Source organism: Equus caballus, chromosome 16 (genome assembly GCF_041296265.1).
Source record: "Equus caballus isolate H_3958 breed thoroughbred chromosome 16, TB-T2T, whole genome shotgun sequence".
Classification (NCBI taxonomy): Eukaryota; Metazoa; Chordata; class Mammalia; order Perissodactyla; family Equidae; genus Equus; species Equus caballus.
The window spans coordinates 16,939,840-16,962,305 of NC_091699.1; the positions used below are offsets into that span (position 1 = coordinate 16,939,840).

Consider the following 22,466-nt stretch of genomic DNA (forward strand, 5'->3'; position numbering starts at 1 on the left):
CCAGGGGAATATGACATGTTGACTGTCATGGGCCTCGATGACATGCTCCAACCCTGAGCCGACTCCACCAGAAAAGCTCACGGGATGAGAGTGAGGTCCTGGACGGTCTCTCAGAATAAAATCAAGGTAATCGAGAGGGAAGAGGAGGTTCTGCTAGGCAGCAAAAACAACCAATATCCATTCTAGTCTGTATCTTTAAGAGCTCAGTGTCTCTCTAGGGAAATCTTAAATAAAAATGCTGGTCAGATCTGCTAGCCAGACAGTAAAGAAAATACGATCTAAAAGAAAAAGCTCAATTTGGCAAGATCTAGGTTGAAATGATAGTAACATTTATTTATACAGAATGTCCTGTGATGTTGTCTACTTTTTGCAGATAATTCTCATAAAACCCTTTTGGGGAAGGCTACATCTGTGAAATCTAGAAAGCTTTAGGACGGAGCAGCCAGCTGAGCAGGGCCTACTGTCTGTAGCTTTCCTTGCCTGCCTCAATTTCGGACTCCAGATGTCTCCTTCTGTGCTCCCGTCATGCGGCACTTTAAGGGCACGCTCAGACCTTAAAGTCCCGACATGTGTGGATGCGGGCAGAGCAGATTCAGCATGGCCCACCCAGGGAAGGGACACACAACTGCCAACTCACACAGCGCAATGTGAACTGTTGTCTATTTTCATAAGGGCTACTCCAAGAGAGATTATTTGTGGGCAGGATGACTCACGAGGGAGACAAACGAATTTACCCCACATAGAAGACAAAGAGCTTGGAACATCACTAAAATTAAGAAAATTAGCCCAAACAGCTGCAGCGCTTTAGGGCCTTTCAAATAGCCTCCTTCTGCCTGCACCTCCGCCCTCTTCTAGCCGTTCTCTCACTCATTAAACACTGACGGAGGTTGTGCTTTTGTTGGCTCGAAGGGCCAGCCGAGGCTGGGAAATATTCTTTTTAGCAAGCATATCTTTTTATCCCTCTGAGTTTTTCCGGTATTATCTTTTGTGAAGATGATTCTGGATTACTCTGAGAATTTCTCTGAAACTTCTTGGCTTGTTTCTAGGTGGAAAAAAAAGTTAATAAAGCCTGTGAACAGGACTTTTCATACTTTAAGGACATTACGTGCTCAGACTACATGGCAAGAAGGCCCAGGACTCCGTTTGTCCTCCTCCCCTGGGAATGCAGAGAACTCAGCCCCCTCAACATAAAACTGACCGCCGCTTCTTTTATTGTACAAGGTACCTTCCCGTTTGGGCGTGGCTCTCTTTAGGCTGGTGCACAGAGCCGTAGAGACTCCATTCTTGGTAAGAAAGGAGGGGTGGTTTGTTTCCAGTATCCTTTCTGGGTTTTAACAGCTTGCTCAGCTCAGCAGTAGGTGGGCCTGTCCCTCACTGGACTGTGACTGTGCTTGCTGGAGCCTAGGAGACAGTGCCCTTCCAGCAGACAAGAACTGGTCCTCCCTTGGGGTGGCAACTGGCACACAGTAAGTACTTCGTGAATCTGATGAATTGTGGAATATTGTTGGTAACTTGGAGACGTTACTGTGCCTAAAAAAATACTAAAGAGAATAGGTCTGCACACTCACATCTGCAATATCTGTGTCTCAGAAAACTGTTCATCTCTTCTACTTTATTCTGTAAACCTCAGTCCCCTAATCCTAACAAATTCTCAACCCTAAGGCAGACTCAATTTTTAAAATGGTCTTTATTAGGGATCTCAAGCCTATGTAAACTAGTTAACTAGTTATGTAAATATAAGCTAGTTAACTAGTTCTCCATTCCTCAAGGGCTAACTCCAAAAGACTCTGGTATAGGTCAGATTAGTATGAAGGAATTTGCTTTTCAGAATGCTCCTAGCCGTTTCCTTATCACGTCTTTTGCTTAATGCCTAGTGGGACTTTTTATGGGTTTCAGCTTTTCATTCATTTTCAAAATAAATTTATTGAGATATAATTCATACATCATACAATTCACACAAGTAAAGTGTACAATCCAGTGGTTTTAGTATATTCACATATTCACAGAGCTGCGCAACCATCACCACTATCTAACTCCAGGACATTTTCATCACCCCCCAAAGAAACCCAGTACCCATTAGTAGTCACTCCCTATTTCCCCCCAACTCTGCTCCATCCCTAACCCCACCAGCTCCTGGCAACGACTAATCTACTTCATGTTCCTATAGATTGCCTATTTTGGATATTTCATATAAATGGAATCTCATTCATTCCAAAAAAACCCAACAAAACACTTACTGTATTTTCTGTGTACGTCAGTTTTCCTGCCAGGTGCTAGAAAAACAAGCCAGGTGCTAGCCTTCTCGTTACTCACAGTCCAACAAGAAACATCTGCTGAGGGTGGAGCTCCCAGGGTTTTCTCTCACGAAAGCCACACTCACATTAGCGGCAGCAGCCCTGCGTACGCACCAGCGGGATACTCAGGCCAAGAGGCCCAGCATTTCCTTTGGGCTCAAGTCTAATGGGTAGATGTGACCCAGCGCTCCATCTCACGTGCTGATCAGGCTTCCAAATGCCTACCTACGTTTCTTCCTATTTGATCAAGCACCTGGATCTGACCTGCTCTTTTCAAAAGACACCCTCCTTGGTAAAGACTAAAAAGTTTTGGTTTGTTTTTAAGTGCACCCAATTTGTCTTTCTCTTTCCATTAAGATCAAAGGAATATTTTTCGCGGGTTTCCAACAAGGTATTTGAGATTTTCCTGTGTGATAATGGCTGTACTTAGCACACAGAGCGGGGTATAGGAGGTCTCTCTGCAGATCCTGAAAATAAGGTTGGCCTTGGAGAATGGCAATCCCATTCTCCCAGGGCGTGTCAGTCAGTAAGGACTGACATGCCCTGGAGGACATCAGCCACGTGTGGAAGTTAGTCATCTGAAGAGACTACAGAAAAGCAGTTGAGGAGATTGGGACTTTCCAACTTCAACCAAAATGACAAAGGAGTAATCTCAGAAGATATATTTTCATTAAGAAAGCTAAAACTTACGTAAGTCAAGAAGATTGTTCATGGATGGTAGCTGGGTCCATGTGGAGTTTGGGAAGAGGGAACCCAGAATCTGTGCAAGAATTTGTTAATATCTCTGCCACTGTCCAGAAATTAGCAAGATGATCTCACTGGAAAGCAGATCCCTTCAGTACCTGGAGTATTACAACTCTATGAGCTGACCACAAAATCTTCCAATTACCAAGGACAAATTAAACAGCTTAGTTTATACATCAATCTCTTATGAGTTTGGCTATTGGGAGTCAGTCCCCGAGAGTCTTCATGCTCTGGCAAAATTGAGTTTCTGACCTGAAGAGGTAGGACCCATGGTCCATGATGATCTACCAAAACGCAAATCTGGAGAACAGAGGTTTGGGGAATGTGAAAAATGTGGTCAAAGATATGAAGTCTTGTCATTTAGAAGAGGAATTCAACTAGCTATAGGCAGGCCCAACTAACAGAGGCAATACAAAGAAGTTAAGAACAAATGCTCTGGAGCCAAACTACTCGGTTGCAACACTTCCTAGCTACATGAACTTGGGCAACTTACTTAGCCTCCATCTACCTCAGCTTCCTCGTCTGTGAAATAGTGGTTGTGAAGATTAAACGAGAGAATGCAAATAAATGCTTAGTATGACATCTGGAACACAGAGTGTTCTCAGAAGTTAGCCATGACACCATCATAGTCCAAAGAAGGAACAGACCACCCCATGAGATGGGGAGCCCCTCAGAGTTCAAGTCAAGGGAGAGACTGTCAATTGAGGGCCACATACAACCTTGACGCTGTTGAATTTTCTTCAACTCCAGGGCTTCCAATCGGCTCCCACGCTCCTTAACTCTTACATACAATTCAAAACAAAAATGTGCTTTCCGTGGCTGATGTGTTTTTTATGTGAAACTTTCTTTTGAGGCTGCCCCGTGGCCCAGTGGTTAAGTTCATGTGCTCTGCTTCAGCGGCCCAGGGTTTGGCTGGTTCGAATCCTGGGGGCGGACATGGCACCGCTCATCAGGCCATGCTGAGGCAGCATCCCACATGCCACAACTAGAAGGACCCACAACTAAAAATACACAACTATGTACCAGGGGGCTTTGGGGAGAAAAAGGAAAAATAAAATCTTTAAAAAAAAAAAGAAAAAGAAAAATGATGGCCCAGAAGTCAATGTTTCAATTGTAATCGACTGGGAGACTGAACCAGAGAGTGTCCTCAAAGGGCCTATGTAAATTCTTCACCATCAACTTGAACGCTTCCATGTGGGTCCCTCCCAGAGTTGACAAAACTCTGAGGATTTTTTTTTTTCTTTTTGGTAAACTGACAGTTATTTCCTTAAACAGCCAGGGGAAACTAAACTTACTCAAAGCCTGATAGGAATTGTTTCTAGGCTTTCTCCCTTAAGCTAAATGTACCCAGAGAGGGGGAAAAAACATTCCAAAATAGGTGGATGGGTGTGTTAACCTTTTTGATATCATTTAGGCAGGAACCCAGTTTTTTGGGAAATTAAAAACAACTGTCTTTGTCTTGCAAATCTCTACAAAACCATAAATGTGGCTCCAGAAGTAATTCAAAAGCTCACCTATCTTTACCATCCCCCAAACCTCCCTTATTCATCTCAAAATGCTTGTAGATATTGGGATGTTAGAAACAGAATTGTCTGCATTTAAAAATTTAAATTACTTGTGCCAATAGGCAAAAATGCTCCAAAACTCCATCTTGGAGAAAACGAATACTTTTCTCTGTCCTTTGTAAATTATACTTTCTACCCCCATCTTCTCTAGGTATTAGGAGCCACTCCTTGAAGTGCAAACCTCAGGGAGAAGTTTCTCATCAGAAGAAAAAAAAAAAAGGGTATTTGAAAATTGGGCAAATGAAAAATCTTGTGTCTCCTCCATAAATGTTAGTAACTATAAGGTCTGTCCACCTGTCTGTATGTGTCTATGAAGGTATGTTGTAGATGTGGGATATATGTATTTTTTACATGCAGATGGTATTGCCAAAGTCAATTTGTAAAAGAGCTCTATTTAACTGGCTTAAAGAAAATTAAAGCACTACTATAAATTAAACTCTCATAAATACAATAAAAACTAGCCCAAAAGAATTTCAAGTTCATGTGATCTGGGAAAATATTAGGGATTAGTTTAAGTTCATTGGTTTAATTGAAATAGACATATCTTTAGAGTCATCAGTATTAAATATAATCCCTTTATTCTACCTGGGTTTATGAGTCAAATTCATGTTATCTCTGTTGCAAATTTGTCAACCAAAAAAAAACAACTTAGAATGATGGCTCATTTTGTTTCACATCTCATGAAATTTTTGTGAGTAATCTGATTGTTAAAACAGATAAATTAAATAGATTTAAATGGGATAAAAGCTTTTAGGTAAATTTCTTTTTTAAATAGTTTCCACAAATCTTTTCGGTAAACTGAAATCCTTAGAACTTTTCTAAGTTAAATGATGGGAATTCATTGACTGTCTAGATAATTCTCAATATAAGATAAAATACTGAAACATTAATTGCATTAACACTTATGCCATCTTAAAAAGCATGTTCCTAGACAAATGAAAATGAGAACACGACATACCAAATCATTTGGGATGCAGCAAAAGAAGTCCTAAGAGGGAAATTCATCGCAATACAGGCTCACCTCACTAAACAAGAAAAAGCTCACATAAGCAACCTCAAACGACACCTAACAGAACTAGAAAAAGAAGAAGAAACAAAGCCCAGAGTCAGTAGAAGGAGGGAAATAATAAAAATAAGAGCAGAAATAAACGATATTGAAACAAAAAAGACAATAGAAAGGATCAATGAAACAAAGAGTTGGTTCTTCGAAAAAATTAACAAAATCGACAAACCTTTAGCCAGACTCACCAAGAAAAGAAGAGAGAAATCACAAATAAATAAAATTAGGAATGAGAGAGGAGAAATCACAACAGATACCAATGAAATACAAGGGATCATAAGAGAATACTATGAAAAACTATATGCCAACAAATTGAACAACCTGGAAGAAATGGACAAATTCCTAGACTCCTACAATCTCCCCAAACTGAATCAGGAAGAAATGGAGAATCTGAATAGGCCAATCACAAGTAAGGAAATAGAAACGGTAATCAAAAACCTCCCCCAAAATAAGAGTCCAGGACCAGACGGCTTCTCTGGAGAATTCTACCAAACATTCAAAGAAGCCTTAATACCTATTCTTCTCAAACTATTCCAGAAAATTGAGAAAGATGGAGTACTCCCTAACACATTCTATGAAGCCAACATCACTCTGATCCCCAAACCTGACAAGGACAACACAAAGAAGGAGAACTACAGGCCAATATCACTGATGAACATAGATGCAAAAATCCTCAACAAAATTTTGGCAAACCGAATACAGCAATACATCAAAAAGATTATACACCATGATCAAGTGGGATTTATACCAGGGACACGGGGATGGTTCAACATCCACAAGTCAATCAACGTGATACACTACATCAACAAAATGAAAAACAAAAACCACATGATCATCTCAATAGATGCAGAGAAAGCATTCGACAAGATCCAACACCCATTTATGATAAAAACCCTCAATAAAATGGGTATAGAAGGAAAGTACCTCAACATAATAAAGGCCATATATGACAGACCCACAGCCAACATCATACTCAATGGACAAAAACTGAAAGCCATCCCTCTCAGGACAGGAACAAGACAAGGGTGCCCACTTTCACCACTCCTATTCAACATAGCACTGGAGGTGTTGGCCAGAGCAATTCGGCAGGAAAAAGAAATAAAAGGAATCCAAATAGGCAATGAAGAAGTAAAACTCGCGCTGTTTGCAGACGACATGATCTTATATATAGAAAACCCCAAAGAATCCATAGAAAAACTATTAGAAATAATCAACAACTACAGCAAAGTAGCAGGGTATAAAATCAACATACATAAATCAGTAGCATTTCTATACACTAACAATGATCTAACAGAAAAAGAACTCAAGAACTCAATCCCATTCACAATCGCAACGAAAAGAATAAAATACCTTGGGATAAACTTAACCAAGGAAGTGAAGGATCTATACAATGAAAACTACAAGACTTTCTTGAAAGAAATTGACGACGACATAAAGAGATGGAAAGACATACCATGCACATGGATTGGAAGAATAAACATAGTTAAAATGCCCATACTACCTAAAGCAATCTACAGATTCAATGCTATCCCAATCAGAATCCCAAGAACATTCTTCACAGAAATTGAACAAACAATCCTAAAATTCATATGGGGCAACAAAAGACCGCGAATTGCTAAAGCAATCCTGAGCAAGAAAAACAAAGCCGGCGGAATCACAATCCCCGATTTCAAAACATACTACAAAGCTACAGTGATCAAAACAGCATGGTACTGGTACAAAAACAGGTCCACAGATCAATGGAACAGAATGGAAAGCCCAGAGATAAAACCACACATCTATGGACAGCTAATCTTCGACAAAGGAGCAGAGGGCCTACAATGGAGAAAAGAAAGTCTCTTCAACAAATCGTGCTGGGAAAACTGGACAGCCACATGCAAAAGATTGAAAATTGACCATTCTTTTTCACCACACACCAAAATAAACTCAAAATGGATCAAAGACCTAAAGATTAGGCCTGAAACAATAAGTCTTCTGGAAGAGAATATAGGCAGTACACTCTTTGACATCAGTTTCAAAAGAATCTTTTCGGACACTATAACTCCTCAGTTGAGGGAAACAATAGAAAGAATAAACAAATGGGACTTCATCAGACTAAAGAGCTTCTTTAAGGCAAGGGAAAACAGGATTGAAACAAAAAAACAGCTCACTAATTGGGAAAAAATATTTACAAGCCACTTATCCGAGAAAGGGTTAATCTCCATAATATACAAAGAACTCACACGGCTTAACAACAAAAAAACAAACAACCCGATCAAAAAATGGGCAGAGGACATGAACAGACATTTCTCAAAAGAAGATATGAATATGGCCAACAGACACATGAAAAGATGTTCATCATCGCTAATCATCAGGGAAATGCAAATCAAAACTACACTAAGATATTACCTTACACCCGTTAGATTGGCAAAAACATCCAAAACCAAGAGCGACAAATGTTGGAGAGGTTGTGGAGAAAAAGGAACCCTCATACACTGTTGGTGGGAATGCAAACTGGTACAGCCACTATGGAAAACAGTATGGAGATTTCTCAAAAAGTTAAAAATAGAAATACCCTATGACCCAGCCATCCCATTACTGGGTATCTATCCTAAGAACCTGAAATCAGAAATCCCAAGAGTCCCTTGCACCCCTATGTTCATCACAGCATTATTTACAATAGCCAAGACGTGGAACCAACCTTCATGCCCAGAAACTGATGACTGGATAAAGAAGATATGGTATATATACACAATGGAATACTACTCAGCCATAAAAAAAGACAAAATTGGCCCATTCGCAGCAACGTGGATGGACCTCGAGGGTATTATGTTAAGCGAAATAAGCCAGTCAGAGAAAGACGAACTCTATATGACTCCACTCATAGGTGGAAGTTAATATATTGACAAGGAGATCTGATTGGTGGTTACCAGGGAAAAGGGGGGGTAGGGGGAGGGCACAAAGGGGGAAGTGGTGTACCCACAACATGACTAACAAAAATGTACAACTGAAATCTCACAAGGTTGTAATCTATCATAATATTAATGAAAAAAAAAAACCATGTTCCTAAAAATTATAAAAGGCATTTACAAAATTTGCCAAGCCACAAAATGCTAACATAAAAGACAGTTCACAATTGTTTACTTCTTAGTTAAGGTTTCTAAGGGTTAAGAATTTTAATTACTATATTTAAAGCTACCAGAAATAATAAGGGAAACACAATTCTGTATGCAAGGAAAGTAGAATATGTTTTTGTTTAAGAAAAAACCATGAGGTATAGAGATGGACTTTGGTTAAGGGAAATGAGAGTAATTTTATCTAAAACAGAACTTCTGGTTATGAAAGACAAATTAAATGTGTACAGAAAGTTGGAGAGGAGAAGGGGGGGCGGGCAGAGAGGGAGGGAGGGAGAGGAGGGAGGGAGAGAAACTGGCCTTGGGTAGTCAAGTTGACTAAAAACTGGATTCTATTCTAAGGGTTTTGGAAATAGGCTTTAATATCAATGGTGTACTTGTGTAAAACTGAAATTTGATTTTCCTTCATCTGATAAAAGGACAAAGATTTTTTTGACTATTAGTCTGTTTCTGATAAAATACTGTGAAAAGTTTTCCTAGAAGGCAAAGATTTTGTGTCTTACCAGCTGTGCTTTACACTGTTTTCATGAGATCTTTGATTGCTTAAAACCAAGTCTTCTTAATACTAAAGGAGCTAAGTTTTGCTAGCAACTATATAATCTTCTGTATTTGCCTTGGAAATCTTTTATTGTCACTTTGATCAAATAGATAATTAATCCTGATGTCCTTGCAACATGATAACAGTCTGCTCCGGAATCAGAGAAATTCAGATGGGTAAACAATGGCTGGTAAATTAAATAAACAGTTGGGGTTATGGGAAACCCAAGACAGCTATTTGGTTCTTCCCAGCTCCCTGGCAAACCCCATTTTTCAGTTTTTGCATTCCTTTACCCTCAACATAGTGCATTTAAGATGACTCAAATTATGAATAGACATTGGTGGGGAGACTTTTATAAAACTGTGAAAACGGGGCTAGCCCAGTGGCACAGTGGTTAAGTTCGCACGTTCTGCTTTGGTGGCCTAGGGTTCTCTAGTTCGGATCCTGGGTGTGGACCTACACACCGCTTGTCAAGCCATGCTGTGGCAGGTGTCCCACATATAAAGTAGAGGAAAATGGGCACAGATGTCAGCTCAGGGCCAGTCTTCCTCAGCAAAAAGTGGATTGGCAGCAGATGTTAGCTCAGGGCTAATCTTCCTAAAAAAAAAAAAAAGGGGGGGTGGGGCGAGCCCTGTGGCTGAGTGGATAACTTCACATGCTCCACTTTGGCGGCCCAAGGTTTCACCAGTTCGGATCCTGGGCGTGGACATGGCACCGCTCATCAGGCCACGTTGAGGCGGCGTCCCACATGCCACAACTAGAAGGACCCACAACTCTACTCTAATATATACAAATATGTACTGGGGGGATTTGGGGAGACAAAGCAGAAAACAAACAAAAAAATCTGCGAAAACAGTCTACTAGCAATGTCTGACCTGTCAGGTCCATAATCCCAAAAAATCTATTTTTATCCCCAGAGGCCTCAGACCTCCTCCCTTTGGACCCCTTGAACTCCTGCAGCTGGACTTCATTCAACTGCCACTTAGTATGGGTTATTGATATGTTCTTGTTATTGTATGTTTGTTTTCCTAGTGGGTTGAAGCCTTCCCCTGCAGCAAAACTGATGCTCTCACATTGGCAAAGAAACTGTTACAAAATGTGTTCACCTTCCCACAATCTCCAGTGATCAAGGCACCCACTTCACTCGGCAAACATTATGGGCTTTAACAAAAACCTCGCAAACTTATTGGAATTATCGCTATTCCCGTCACCTTCAATCATTAGGCAATGTTGAGAGAATGAATGGGATCCTCAAATTCAAAAATTTCTAAACTTGTGGAAACCACTGGACTCTCTTGGCCTAAGGTATTGCCTTTGGTCTTGCTGACTGTTCACACTACCCACTTTGGGAAAGATAACTCACCTAACGTGAGATAGCCACCAGCAGACCAACGTCTGTTGGTATACAACCTTCTGCTGATCCCTTGCTGTCTCATGCTAGCACGAGCAGCTACTCTAAGTCTCTAATGTCTTATGTTCAAGCCTGTCATCAACAGGTTAAAGAAGCTTTCCCAGATCCCAGTTCAAAGGATCCTGTTGATCACAGTCTAGAACCTGGTGACCAGGTATTCTGGAAATGTCATCAGAGGATGACAGCCCTCAAGCCCCATTGGAAGGGACCTTACCGAGGGCTCCTGAGCACTGATGCTGCTGCAAAATTAGAAGGCACTGAGCCTTGGGTACACATCTCACAGCTAAAGAAAGCTCCACCTGACACCCGGTCCTGTTCAAATGCTGGGGACCTCTGAATTGAGTTAAAAAGGAAGAGAAGTAGCTGACATCAAGGTGGACTGCTTTCCTCCAAGAATCCAGATCAAGACTTCATACTTTGGGGGCCGGCCCCAGGGCTGAGTGGTTAAGTTCGCACGCTCCACTTCGGAGGCCCAGGGTTTCACTGGTTTGGATCCTGGGTGCAGATATGGCACCGCTCATCAGGCCACGCTGAGGCGGCGTCCCACATAGCACAATCAGAAGGACCTACAACTAGAATATACAACTATCTACTGGGGGACTTTGGGGAGAAGAGGAAGGGAAAAAAAAAAAAGATTGGCAACAGATGTTAGCTCAGGTGCCAATATTTAAAAAAAAAAAACTTAAAAAAAGAAAAAGACTTCATACTTTGACTAAACGTTAAACCCTTTCTTCTTCTCCTTCTTTCCTTCACTATGACATTGGCCTGGAAAAATAACACCACCATCCATATCTCCCAGGCCATTGCTAAGAGGGGGCAACCTCCAGAACTTAGAACAACTGTTTATTTCAGGCTAGGAGAAAATATAACTGACCCCTGGCTTGAATGAGCAAACACAACAATTCCTGAGAATGAACCCATTAACAGTGCCACCTTAGTGGAAGTGGTTTGTGTCCTGACAGGATTTACCTTTATCTCTGGTGGTTATCGTCCTCCTTGGGCCTATAAATGCCTAAATGGCTGGTGCACAACTTGTGGACAATGCCTCTTAGGATGTCTAGCTGTGCCCCTAATTATTCTAGAAAGGACATACCAGGATGCTCTCATGATTCAAGATTCACTTTCTTTGGCAGGGCCCTAGTTCCTTGCTTAGGAGTAAGTACAAATGAGGCCATAATCAGGAACCTCTCTTTTAATCTCAAAAATATTCCAGATCCCATTGCTAAGACACTAGCTGTCCAACAAAAATCCTTAGACTCTCTGACCAAAGTTGTTCTTGATAAGCCAACAGCCCTTGATTATCTCTTAGCCGAGCAAGGAGGTGCTGTGGCCAACACTTCTGAGGAAGTCGAAACTAAGCCATTTGGCTTAAAAAGGTAGCTCCTTCAATAAAGTCTTTATTTGACTTACTTGATTTTGATTGGTTTGGGTCTTGGGGACCATGGCTCCAAAGTGCATTCCAAACATTGGGAATTATCCTGTTTATTATAATCATAATAATCCCCCTAGTGCACTGTAGTCTCTCAAAAGCTTTAAATGTGCGTTAGCAGCCGCTAACAGGTAGACAATCTCCCTAAAACTGGAGCGTCGGAGGGGGAATGAAGAGGATGACCGACTTAAAATTGTGACGCCTAAATCACATGACCCTTAAGGCTATGACTCTCGCAGGGATTCACACGAGCTGTGAACACCACACAGAGGATCAGTAAAAGCTTCGAGAACTACAGAGCAGTAGCTGAGAGTGGTGCTAATGCCTTAATTTTTGATCATATCTCTCAGTTAGGCTGAGGTTTTGATCAAAAGGGAAGAACTGTTAAAAAAGAAACAACAAGCCCCAAATGGAGTCATTTGCCCCCACGACATCAAACCAAGACCTAATCACAGTTTCAATCTCTCCCAGAAATGTGACCGTTGAACAATCTGAAATTTCCTGATTAGCAGCAGTGAGGTAATCTGCGTGATAAGACCCCTGCCTTCCCTTCCCCCCAAAGAAGATGACCTGGCCTGAAACCATCCTCTCTTCCTGTTGCTATAACCTCCTTACCCCACTTCTGCCTATCAAAACCTTCCACTTGGTGCAACTCCTCGGAGCTGGAGACTCTACTTGCTAGATGGGATGCGGCCCGAGTCACGAATTGTTGAATAAAGCCAATTAGAGCTTCAAATTTACTGGTTTGAATTTTGTCTTTTTAACAAAACACGTGTGTAGGATTTAGGCCAATCATCCATTTGGTGCTTGACTTTTCTTTAGAGAGCTATAAGCAAAAGAGAGGTCAGGGAAATCTATCTAGAATCACTCTATTCTGTGGAACATGAGAAGCTCGGTGGGGTACTAAACTAAAATCAGTCATACTCCCTCTCCCTCCCTCTCTCAATCTCAGTCTCTCTCCTTTCCACCCCTTCAAGGATAGCAAAGCAGAGTCATGGCTCTGGGCTCTTTCAGTCTAATTCTCAGGCTCACGCGTTGGCTGGCCAACGGCAGCAGATGGTGAAGGTGGACAAGCAGCTTCCATGTTGAAGTTCACACAGGACTCCTTCGTAGGACACTGAAGGGCGTCATTATTTATCTGTAACTCCTGCTTTAATGCCCCTCTTCCTCTCATCCGTAAGTTCAGTGAGGGGAAAGATACTGGGCCTTCTTCGTCACGTGGCACATGCAGGCTCTCAAGTATTTATTGACTGAGGCAGTTTGATTCTATTACATTCTATTACGAGCGGCATCTGTGGGAAAAGCAACTGATCCCCATATTCTCTTAAAGCACCCCATCCAGTAATGCTTTCTTTTTGAGACATTCTAACCACAGTTCCACTTTCTTTTAGGTTCTATGGGATCTGGTTGCTACATTTTAAGTATGTTACTCTCCTGTAAAAGGTCAGGTAGGGGAGAGAGGCTCCCGGGTCTGCCTTGCATTTTGTGGACAAACATCCAAGACCAGGGGACACCAGGAGGCTCCATTCATGTTGGAACAGCCGCCAGTTTACTGATTGCTCTGTTGCCTCAAGAAATTCATAGCACCTTCAGGCAAGGGAACAACAGTGTGGTGTTTATTGAAATCTACATCTGGTAGCAATTTGTTCAACAGCAACCAGCATCCCCCCTCCTTTTCTTCAGTCAAATAATCCACAGAGGCCCATAATACCCCACAACTGCTCATTTGTGCGAGGCCTGTATTGTGTCATTTATGTTCCTAATTACAGCTCTGGCTTTATCAACAAATTTCAGCATGGTAATTTTTTAGACTGCAGAGGAGACTAAAGGCACATGTCCTAAGGCAGTGTCACTGTTACTGACCATCACCATCTGGACTGAAAGATGAAGCCTCACACTGGCCTCCTGTCGCCAGCTCCCCAGTCCACACTTGGTCAGCAGAGGCAGCCAGAGCACTCCACTCCCCTTCCCCACCCTAAGAGGTGTGGCCTCACCAGGGCGTGTGGGAGCTTGGAAGAAGGAACAGCTGAGTCTTAACCCAGAATGATAAATTTGTGTACCGTAGAGAAAAGGAGAAGCCCTATGCTCCAATCTCAGAGAAAATTCTTTCTTCCTCTGTGGGGGTGGTGGTGATGGACACTGAGCAGCTAGTTCTCTAAAGGACTCAAGGAAAAAAGAGTCTTTTTACGTATCTGTGGTTAGGTGAGAAGAGGGGGTAAATCCAGAAAGAAGAGTAAGTCAAGCTTGGGGGAAAATATGGAGACTGAAATTTCCTGACTTGCACTAAAGTTCTTAATTTGACATTGCACATAGAGAGCAGAACTGCACAGGAGGGACAAGACCAGACACAGGAGTAGAATTGAGAGTAGAATGGACTTCTATCACGTATGCCCAGCTCCCATCCACCCACATCGGCCCCTCCTTTGGAAGGACTGTGTCTTTCTCATCTCAACCACATGGTTCTGAGGGAGGCTGCCAATCACTGCAGATGCCCATGGCACAAGCTGGCCAATCACAGCAGCCCATCTCTGTCTACTGCAAGTGGTCCAGAGATAGCATGTGATCTGATCGATCACAGTCAATGTCTGGGATTTTCCTTTTGGAATCACTGGGGAAGATGCTCTTAAAGGAAGAATGAGATTTTGGAACTGCCTGAAGTCATGTTTTCTGCTACATGGGAAAAAGAAGAAAAAAGAACCTGTTTGCAGTGAGAGAGAATGAAACCAACAAAGAGAAAACAGAGGTGAGCAAAAAAGACAAATATGGTCGTGACATTAAACCCCCTAATCTAGGATTCTCAGGGCTAGGATTTCATGGCCTGGTTATAAATGCCTTGTTTATCTTAAAGCCAGTTTAAGCTTTTCGTTTCTGCCATCATAACCAGGGTCTAGATGGCTACAAAAGGCTTTTCATTGAAAACGATTGCTATGATGATCAACTGAGTAAATGCAAATAAACATACTCTGAAAAATATAAGTGCCAAACAAATATGAGTCAGATATTAATCACATGTGATATAGTTATGAGTGGCAGGTGGGCACTAGAAAACACTGCTGACTCAAAGTCAAGAGAGTGCTTTTTAAAAAATTTTTCATTATGGAGACTTTTGAAGATACACAGAGGCAGATGGAATGGTATAATGCCCTCTCACAGCATCCCTCTCCAGCCCCAATAACCACCGATCCATGGCCTGGTCCAGGAGAGCAGTGGTTTTGGCCAACTCTTCCCAAAGCACAGGTGGTTCACCTTGACTGTGCCACGGTTCCAGGCCTCTGCAGCCCCTTGCTCAGCTGGAACTGGAAGCAGGGCCTCTGGCAATGGGAAAGAATCTGACAGTAGGAAGTCAAATGTCAGAAATTCATGAATTCAGCCTTGTCAGGTGTGTGTTTGGTCCAGACACTGTGGCCTGACACGTGCCTCTTTCTTTCTAACGCTCATTTATGATTTCTTAACATTGTTGTTGGATGTGTATTTTGTCATGACAGGTGTCAATGAAAGAAAATCCTATTAGTGCTGAAAGTAAATCAGCTACAAAAAAATATTTTGAAAGTTGACACCAGGTTTCCTCTATGGACTAAATTAAGGAGTTTCCCCCTTGATCACTCTAGGAGGATGATCAAAATCATCGAACCTAGGTGTTAAAGACTTATTCTATCAATATCACAGAATGTTAGGTTGGAAGGGATCTAGAAATCTGTAACCCAACTGAATCACACTTTCTGGTGACGGTGTGGTCTAAACACCAGTATTTTTGAAGAGCATTCCAGATAATTCTAATGGGCAGCCTGGTTGAGAGCCAAGGCTCTATCCCAGCTAACAGCTTTATTCAGCAAATGAGGAGACTGAGGCACAGAGGTACGGGACTCTGAGCAAGACAAACAGCTCATCTGGGATTGTAATGCAGGTCTCTGGGCTCTATCGTATTTTTCAAGTGAATAACTAGGTCATCCTACCGTGTTTTCTTTTAATATGGGCTACATAAGTGGAACATACAAGAATTTTTAGAGTTGAAGTAGAGAAACAAACCATTAGGGAAGAGGAATCCAAATAAGTAATAAACATAAGCTGTTTAACCTCATTGGTCATAAGGAAAATACAAATTAAAAGTAGAATGAGATATTATTATACACCTAACAGATTGGCAAAAATTTTTGAATGGGACAATACCAAGATTTTGGCAAGGATATACAGCCACAGAACCTCCCACATACTACCAGTAATCACTTAAAGTGGTACAATTGCTCTGGAAGATAGTTTGTCATGATCTAATAATGTTGAAGATTCACATTTTCTATGACCCAACAATTCTGGTCTTAGGTATTTAATATAGAGAATGCATTCTCAGTGGGGGTAATATTATCCCCACAAATGAGCAAAAATTGGGTTTTGGTAGGTGAAAAAGTCTTGGCTATTACAATGGCTTGTAGCCCTCCAAAGCTCAACTCTATCCAACAAAATCTTCTTTAGGACTAATTTAATTTGAATATATTTAAAAAAATTTTTTAAAGATTTTATTTTTCCTTTTTCTCCCAAAGCCCCCTGGTACACAGTTGTGCATTTTTAGTTGTGGGTCCTTCTAGTTGTGGCATGTGGGATGCTGCCTCAGCATGGCTTGATGAGTGTTGCCATATCTGCGCCCAGGATCCGAACTGGTGAAACCCTGGGCCACCAAAGCAGAGCGCGTGAACTTAACCATTCGGCCACAGGGCCAGCCCCTTAATTTGAATTAAACATTTTTAGTTTAATACTAAATTTTCTCCGTAGGAGAAGTGATAATGGAAAAAAGGTTGAGAAACACTGACCTAGAGAAATGTTGCTCATGCACCCCAGGAGATAGATACAAGAATGCTCCAACCTGCACTCTTTATTATAATCCAAAAGTGGAAGAGCTACAAATATTCATCTACAGTGGGAAGAGTAAACTGCAGTATATCTATACTATGGAATACTATACAGCAATGAAAAAGAACAGATTTCAGCTGCACACAACAACATGGGTAACCTTCATAATGTTGAGCAAAAGAAGCAAGACATAAAAGATTATATACTGCATAATTCCATCTATAAAAGTTCAAAGTCAGGCAACTGAATTAAATCATTTAGGGATCCATACACTAGAGTAAAGCTATAAATAAAAGCAGGGCAATAACTATCACAAGAGTCTGTAGGACAGTTTCCTCAAGGGCTGTGTTGGGGGAGCCAAACATGAGAAGGATGAAGGGTGTCTGTATGATAACTATTCTTTAAATTGTACATAATGTTTAGGCTTTCTTCTGCGTATGCTGTAGTTCATTTGAAAACATTAAGATATTTAAAAAAAAGGGGTCGGGGAGGAAGCTGGTCCCATGCCTACTGGTTAAGTTTGGCATGCTCTGCTTTGGCGGCCCAGGTTCAGGGGTTTGGATCCCAGGTGCAGACCTATACCACTTCTTAGCCATGCTGTGACAGTGACCCACATACGAAATAGAGGAAGACTGAAACAGATGTTAGCTCAGGGCTAATCTTTCTCAAGCAAAAAAAGAGGAGGATTGGCAACAGACGTTAGCTCAGAGGTAATCTGCCTCAGCAAAAAAAAAAGTGGGGGAGAAATTTTCTTGCTCTTTGCCATTTTCATTTTCCTAAAGCATTGTTTGGATCAAGTTATTCCTTGGTTTACAAGTAATAATACAAACTGGCCTGCGTGTGCATGGTACTTTCAGACTTTCCTTTACAGAATCTCATCCGCCCCTCGGCCTCAGTAGGCAGGAGAGAATCAGAAACCATTTCTCAAAGGAGGTAGCTGCTTAAGTTAGAAGGACCAGCAGGAATACTCGGCAGATCCCACGGGGAAGGACAGATGAGCTTTCCAGCAGAAGTATCAGCTGAACAAAGTCTGGAGGTGGGAGAGGAGCAACAGCAACAGAACAGAAATAGACCCAGGTGAACTGAAGAGAACACATGGGGACACATCAGAGAAGAAGCTATGCTCAGCTGTCCTTTTGAGGAGTTAATTTCGGAACAGATAAAATGATGATTTAATTGAGAAGTTGCAACCGTTTCATATTAGGAACTTTTACACAGATTTATTTGAAAGTTAATGTGTATTCTTACATCTTGACTGGAATCAAATAGTTTTTATTTAGGTTCTTCTCTTCTACAACAAAACCTCCTGTTGCTAATCTCTTTGACATTCAAATATTATCCAATTAATATTAACTACCATTTTAATGATTAATGATTGTTTAAAGTTTAATTCAAGATATTTATGTTCACAGGCCTATGGTATATTAAGAAAAAAATTTATTTTACAAAAGCTATGGCAGTTTTCCATTTGATTCATTTGTATCTAGCTTACAAGAACTAATGTTTGTATTATACTTCTAAAGATTTCAAAGCACATTACAAAACCAGCATTGAGGGCTAGGTATTACCCCTTTTACAGATGAAGCCCAGGTAAGAGGAAGCAATCAACTGGCGGCAGGACCAGGAGCAAAGCCCTCCTCTTCAGAACCCAGATCCTATGCTCCTCCCATGAGACTCTCTTTCTAAGTCCAGGCTGCTAAGGTCTGAAGGGAGCTGGGCTTAATATTATTTCAGTCTAGCTTTCATGGTATTGAAGTACTATAAAGTTTTATTTCCATAGCTCATGGCTGAAAGAAAGAGAAAGGGGGAGGAAGGAGCAGAACATAAGTAAACCAATCAGTTTTTGGGTATAAAAACTCAAAATAGTTATCTCTAAAGAGTTGGTACTGAATTGGTGCTTTAAAACATCAATTCAATGCTTAGAGCTGAAGTTAGTCAAAGAATAACATGAATTATATGTGTATATCTTTTACAAAAATAAAACATTTAAAAGTCTTTTTAAAAGCCAAGTTTCTTTCCTTTTTTTAATTCTTTTTTATTTTATTTTATTTATTTTTTTTAAGATTTTATTTTTTCCTTTTTCTCCCCAAAGCCCCCCAGTACATAGTTGTATATTCTTCGTTGTGGGTCCTTCTAGCTGTGGCATGTGGAACGCTGCCTCAGCGTGGTTTGATGAGCCGTGCCATGTCCGCGCCTACAGTGGAGCGCGTGAACTTAGCCACAGGGCCAGCCCCCTTTTTATTCTTTTTTAAAGATTTTATTTTTTTTTCCTTTTTCTCCCCAAAGCCACCCAGTATATAGTTGTACATTCTTCATTGTGGGTCCTTCTAGTTGTGGCATGTGGGACGCTGCCTCAGCGCGCTTTGACGAGCAGTGCCATGTCCACGCCCAGGATTCGAACCAACGAAACACTGGGCCGCCTGCAGTGGAGCGTGCGAACTTAACCACTTGGCCACGGGGCCAGCCCCTAAATTTCTTTCCTTTTAATAAAATCCTAAGCAGAATTAACTACAGCCTCTTCCAAGGAAGATTAAGGTAAGATAAACCCAAAGAAAGTTTAGTAGCAAAATTAAGAACAAACAAACCCACAGCAGTTTACTTATTTGTAGTTAGGAACTCAATGATTTTTGTCCTGCAACAATAATATATAAATATTTCTAATTTAGCATTGCATTTATTTTTTTACCAGATGGCTAAATGAAGGCAATGGGGGCAAGCTCTTAATTTCCCTTTACAATTTAGGGAAAAGTAAAGGCCAGGAAGAAAGAAGTTCTCTCTTACCTGCCCTTTTCCCATTGGTAAGTCTGGAGATGGAATTGTGAATTACTCATTCATCAAAAACCTCATCCCCACAGATTTTATTAGAAGCCAGTCTACTCTTAAAGACAGTTCAAGAGTAAGAAAGCACAGTGATGCTGGCTCATCAGGCCCTGAGGTGGTACATGCAGTGAAAGAAACCATAGCAGGCAGATGTAAGGAAACAGACAAAAATCAAAACTGCTTTTTGGTACTGCTCAATCTGAAAGTAAAGGCACTCCCCACAAAGCAGAACACATCCGTATCACCCGGCATACATCTTCCTCTCTGCTCCTGGCCTTATGAAGTGTACTGTAAACCTCAAGATGCAGATAAACACTGAGCACATCTAAGTTTAACAATGCCCAGTCAACTTAGCAAATCAATTCACTTCTCTGAGTCTTGACCACCTCATCCATAAAATGGGACAATATCCACCTCATAAGATTTTTGTGGGCATCAAAAGGCTTGGTATAAAAGTTCCATGAAAATTACATATAACATAATCAATATTGGTTGCTACACCTCTCATGGTACTTTTCGTCAGAGATCTGGATGCGCTGATGCCACGGGCCATTCTGGAATGCCTTCTCTCGATCTCCTCTCCTATACTTGCAGTTCCAATCTTCAAGGCCCAGCTCAAAATCCAACTCTTGCCTAGAGCCTTGTCTCTGCATCTGAGGTTCCTAAAATCCTGCAGGATTTACTGTACCATGTGTTCAGCTCTCTGTGCACAGTCACTGCCCTGCAGTCTGTTACTTTTCCACTCTACCTCTCCAACTATGCCATGTCAGTCTCCTGAAGGCCTGGCTTGTGCCTCTTTGAATTTCCACACCACCATGAACCTGGCAAGGGGTCAATAAATATTTGTTGACTGATAGAAGCTATGATCAAACATGAACAATATTTAATTTTAAGAAATATATATCTTAAATATTTCATATTCCCTTCCCTCCCTGCTCCCCCACAGCTAATTAAGCAGCAAGATGGATCAAAACTAAGATTTCAGAACCAAGAATCAATTTAATTTTACAGTATCAAAACATGGAAACCCCCCAAATTCAACACATAGCAGCTGTTATGTTTGCAAGTGAGAAGGGTCAGCTGTAAAAATACAGCCCCTAGAATAATGGTCACAGGGCAAACTGCAAGAACACCTCGCTGGGACCATCCACTGCTGATGCAGCCAGGAAGTCAGGGCCCCAGCACCTGGGGCCAGCAGCTCTCCACTTCCTAACCCCCACTTTCTTTCTCACAGATTGTATCTCCAAAAACCCCTCTTACCCAACAAAACACACTACTTTATCTTAGTGTTTTTATAATTCAAAGGCATACATAACTAGCAGTCAGAGCTTCTGACTGGGTCAAACTAATGAGTACTCCATTCTACTCTAAGACAACAGAATTTGGGGAAAAAAACCCAAAAAACCCCAACTTGATGGTTCAGTTTGTCAATGTGATCTCATGGCTTTTTCAAAATATTGAAAATAGGGGCCAGCCTGGTGGCATAGTGGTTAAGTTCACATGCTCCGCTTCAGTGGCCCGAGGCTCACAGGTTCAGATCCCAGGTGCAGACCTACATACCACTTGTCAAGCCATGCTGTGGCAGCGTCCCATATACAAAGTAGAGGAAGACTGGCATGGATGTTAGCTCAGGGACCATCTTCCTCAAGCAAAAAGAGGAAGATTAGCAACAGACATTAGCTCAGGGCCAATATTCCTCACACACACAAAATATCAGACACAGCTTTCACAGTCCCATTGCTACCTCCTCTAAAGCCTCAGGCGCTGGGGACCCTGGGGGAGGTGGGCAGGAACCACTGCTCAGGGCTGGCTGGCTAGGAGGGCTGCCTCAACCAGACCAGGACTCCCAGGTGGTACCTGGAGACAATCTCACCTGGAAGAGGCCTGCCTAGAGGAGCAGACCTCTGGGGCACAGGGCCTAACAGGATAACTGTCTCCCCGTTTAGAGATGAGCGTGTCAAGAGCTTAACAGATCTGCTCAAGTTTATATGCCAAGTGGCTGATGCTTAGTTATTATTTTAAAAAACTTTCTAAGTATAAAGTTACAAACCTGAAGAAAAAGCAACAATAGTTTTAAAAGTGCCTTTAAAATCCTGTGCATTGAATACGAACTGGATTTTAGATAGTATCATGGGATTACTCTTCATTGTTCTGTGACAATAATGGTATTCTGTTCACATACAAGAATGTATGCTTAGTAGATTCACACCAAAAATTAAGGGATGAGGCGTCACTGTATATGGAACTTACTTTCAAATGGTTCAGGAAAACACAAAACATCTGAGTGCGTCTGTGTGTGTAGATACAGCAAGAGATAAATTAGGTGTGACAAAACGTTAATTGTTGAATCCAGGTGGAAAGTATGTGGAGTATTCATTGTACTTTTCTTTAAACTTTTCTGTATGTTTGAGAGTTTTCTAAATAAAAAGTCTTGGGAAAAAATAAAATACTGTGGTAAAGAGGGAAATTTAAAAAAGTCAGATCAGGTTGAGATTTGGATCTTCCAAACACCTGCTGCCACTTACAACAACAGACACCAAAGCACTCTCATCGTCCCTGATCCCCACATCAGTGACGCCTCCACGGCGGGAGCTGACATTATGACTTTCTCTCTCCTCCCTGAAAGCCCTCAAGGGAGGCCCTTGGCTGG

The 22,466-nt window shown here is 41.4% G+C and overlaps 1 protein-coding gene across 11 annotated transcripts in view; it reads right to left on the reverse strand.

Moving 5' to 3' along the window:
• Positions 1–22,466, reverse strand: part of ATG7 (autophagy related 7) — a 350,453-nt gene that overhangs the window by 92,807 nt on the left and 235,180 nt on the right. For 3 of the 11 annotated variants that reach the window (XM_070237248.1, XM_023619956.2, XM_070237249.1), the window contains exon 19: positions 311–1,042. The exons of 6 other annotated variants lie outside the window; for them this stretch is intronic. In XM_070237248.1, coding sequence (XP_070093349.1) covers positions 938–1,042 — 105 coding nt within the window. In that variant the 3' untranslated portion in view covers positions 311–937. Of the gene's footprint in view, positions 1–308; positions 1,043–22,466 lie in introns of those variants that run through there. 2 more of the 11 variants (XM_023619957.2, XM_070237247.1) reach the window with 2 other exon arrangements.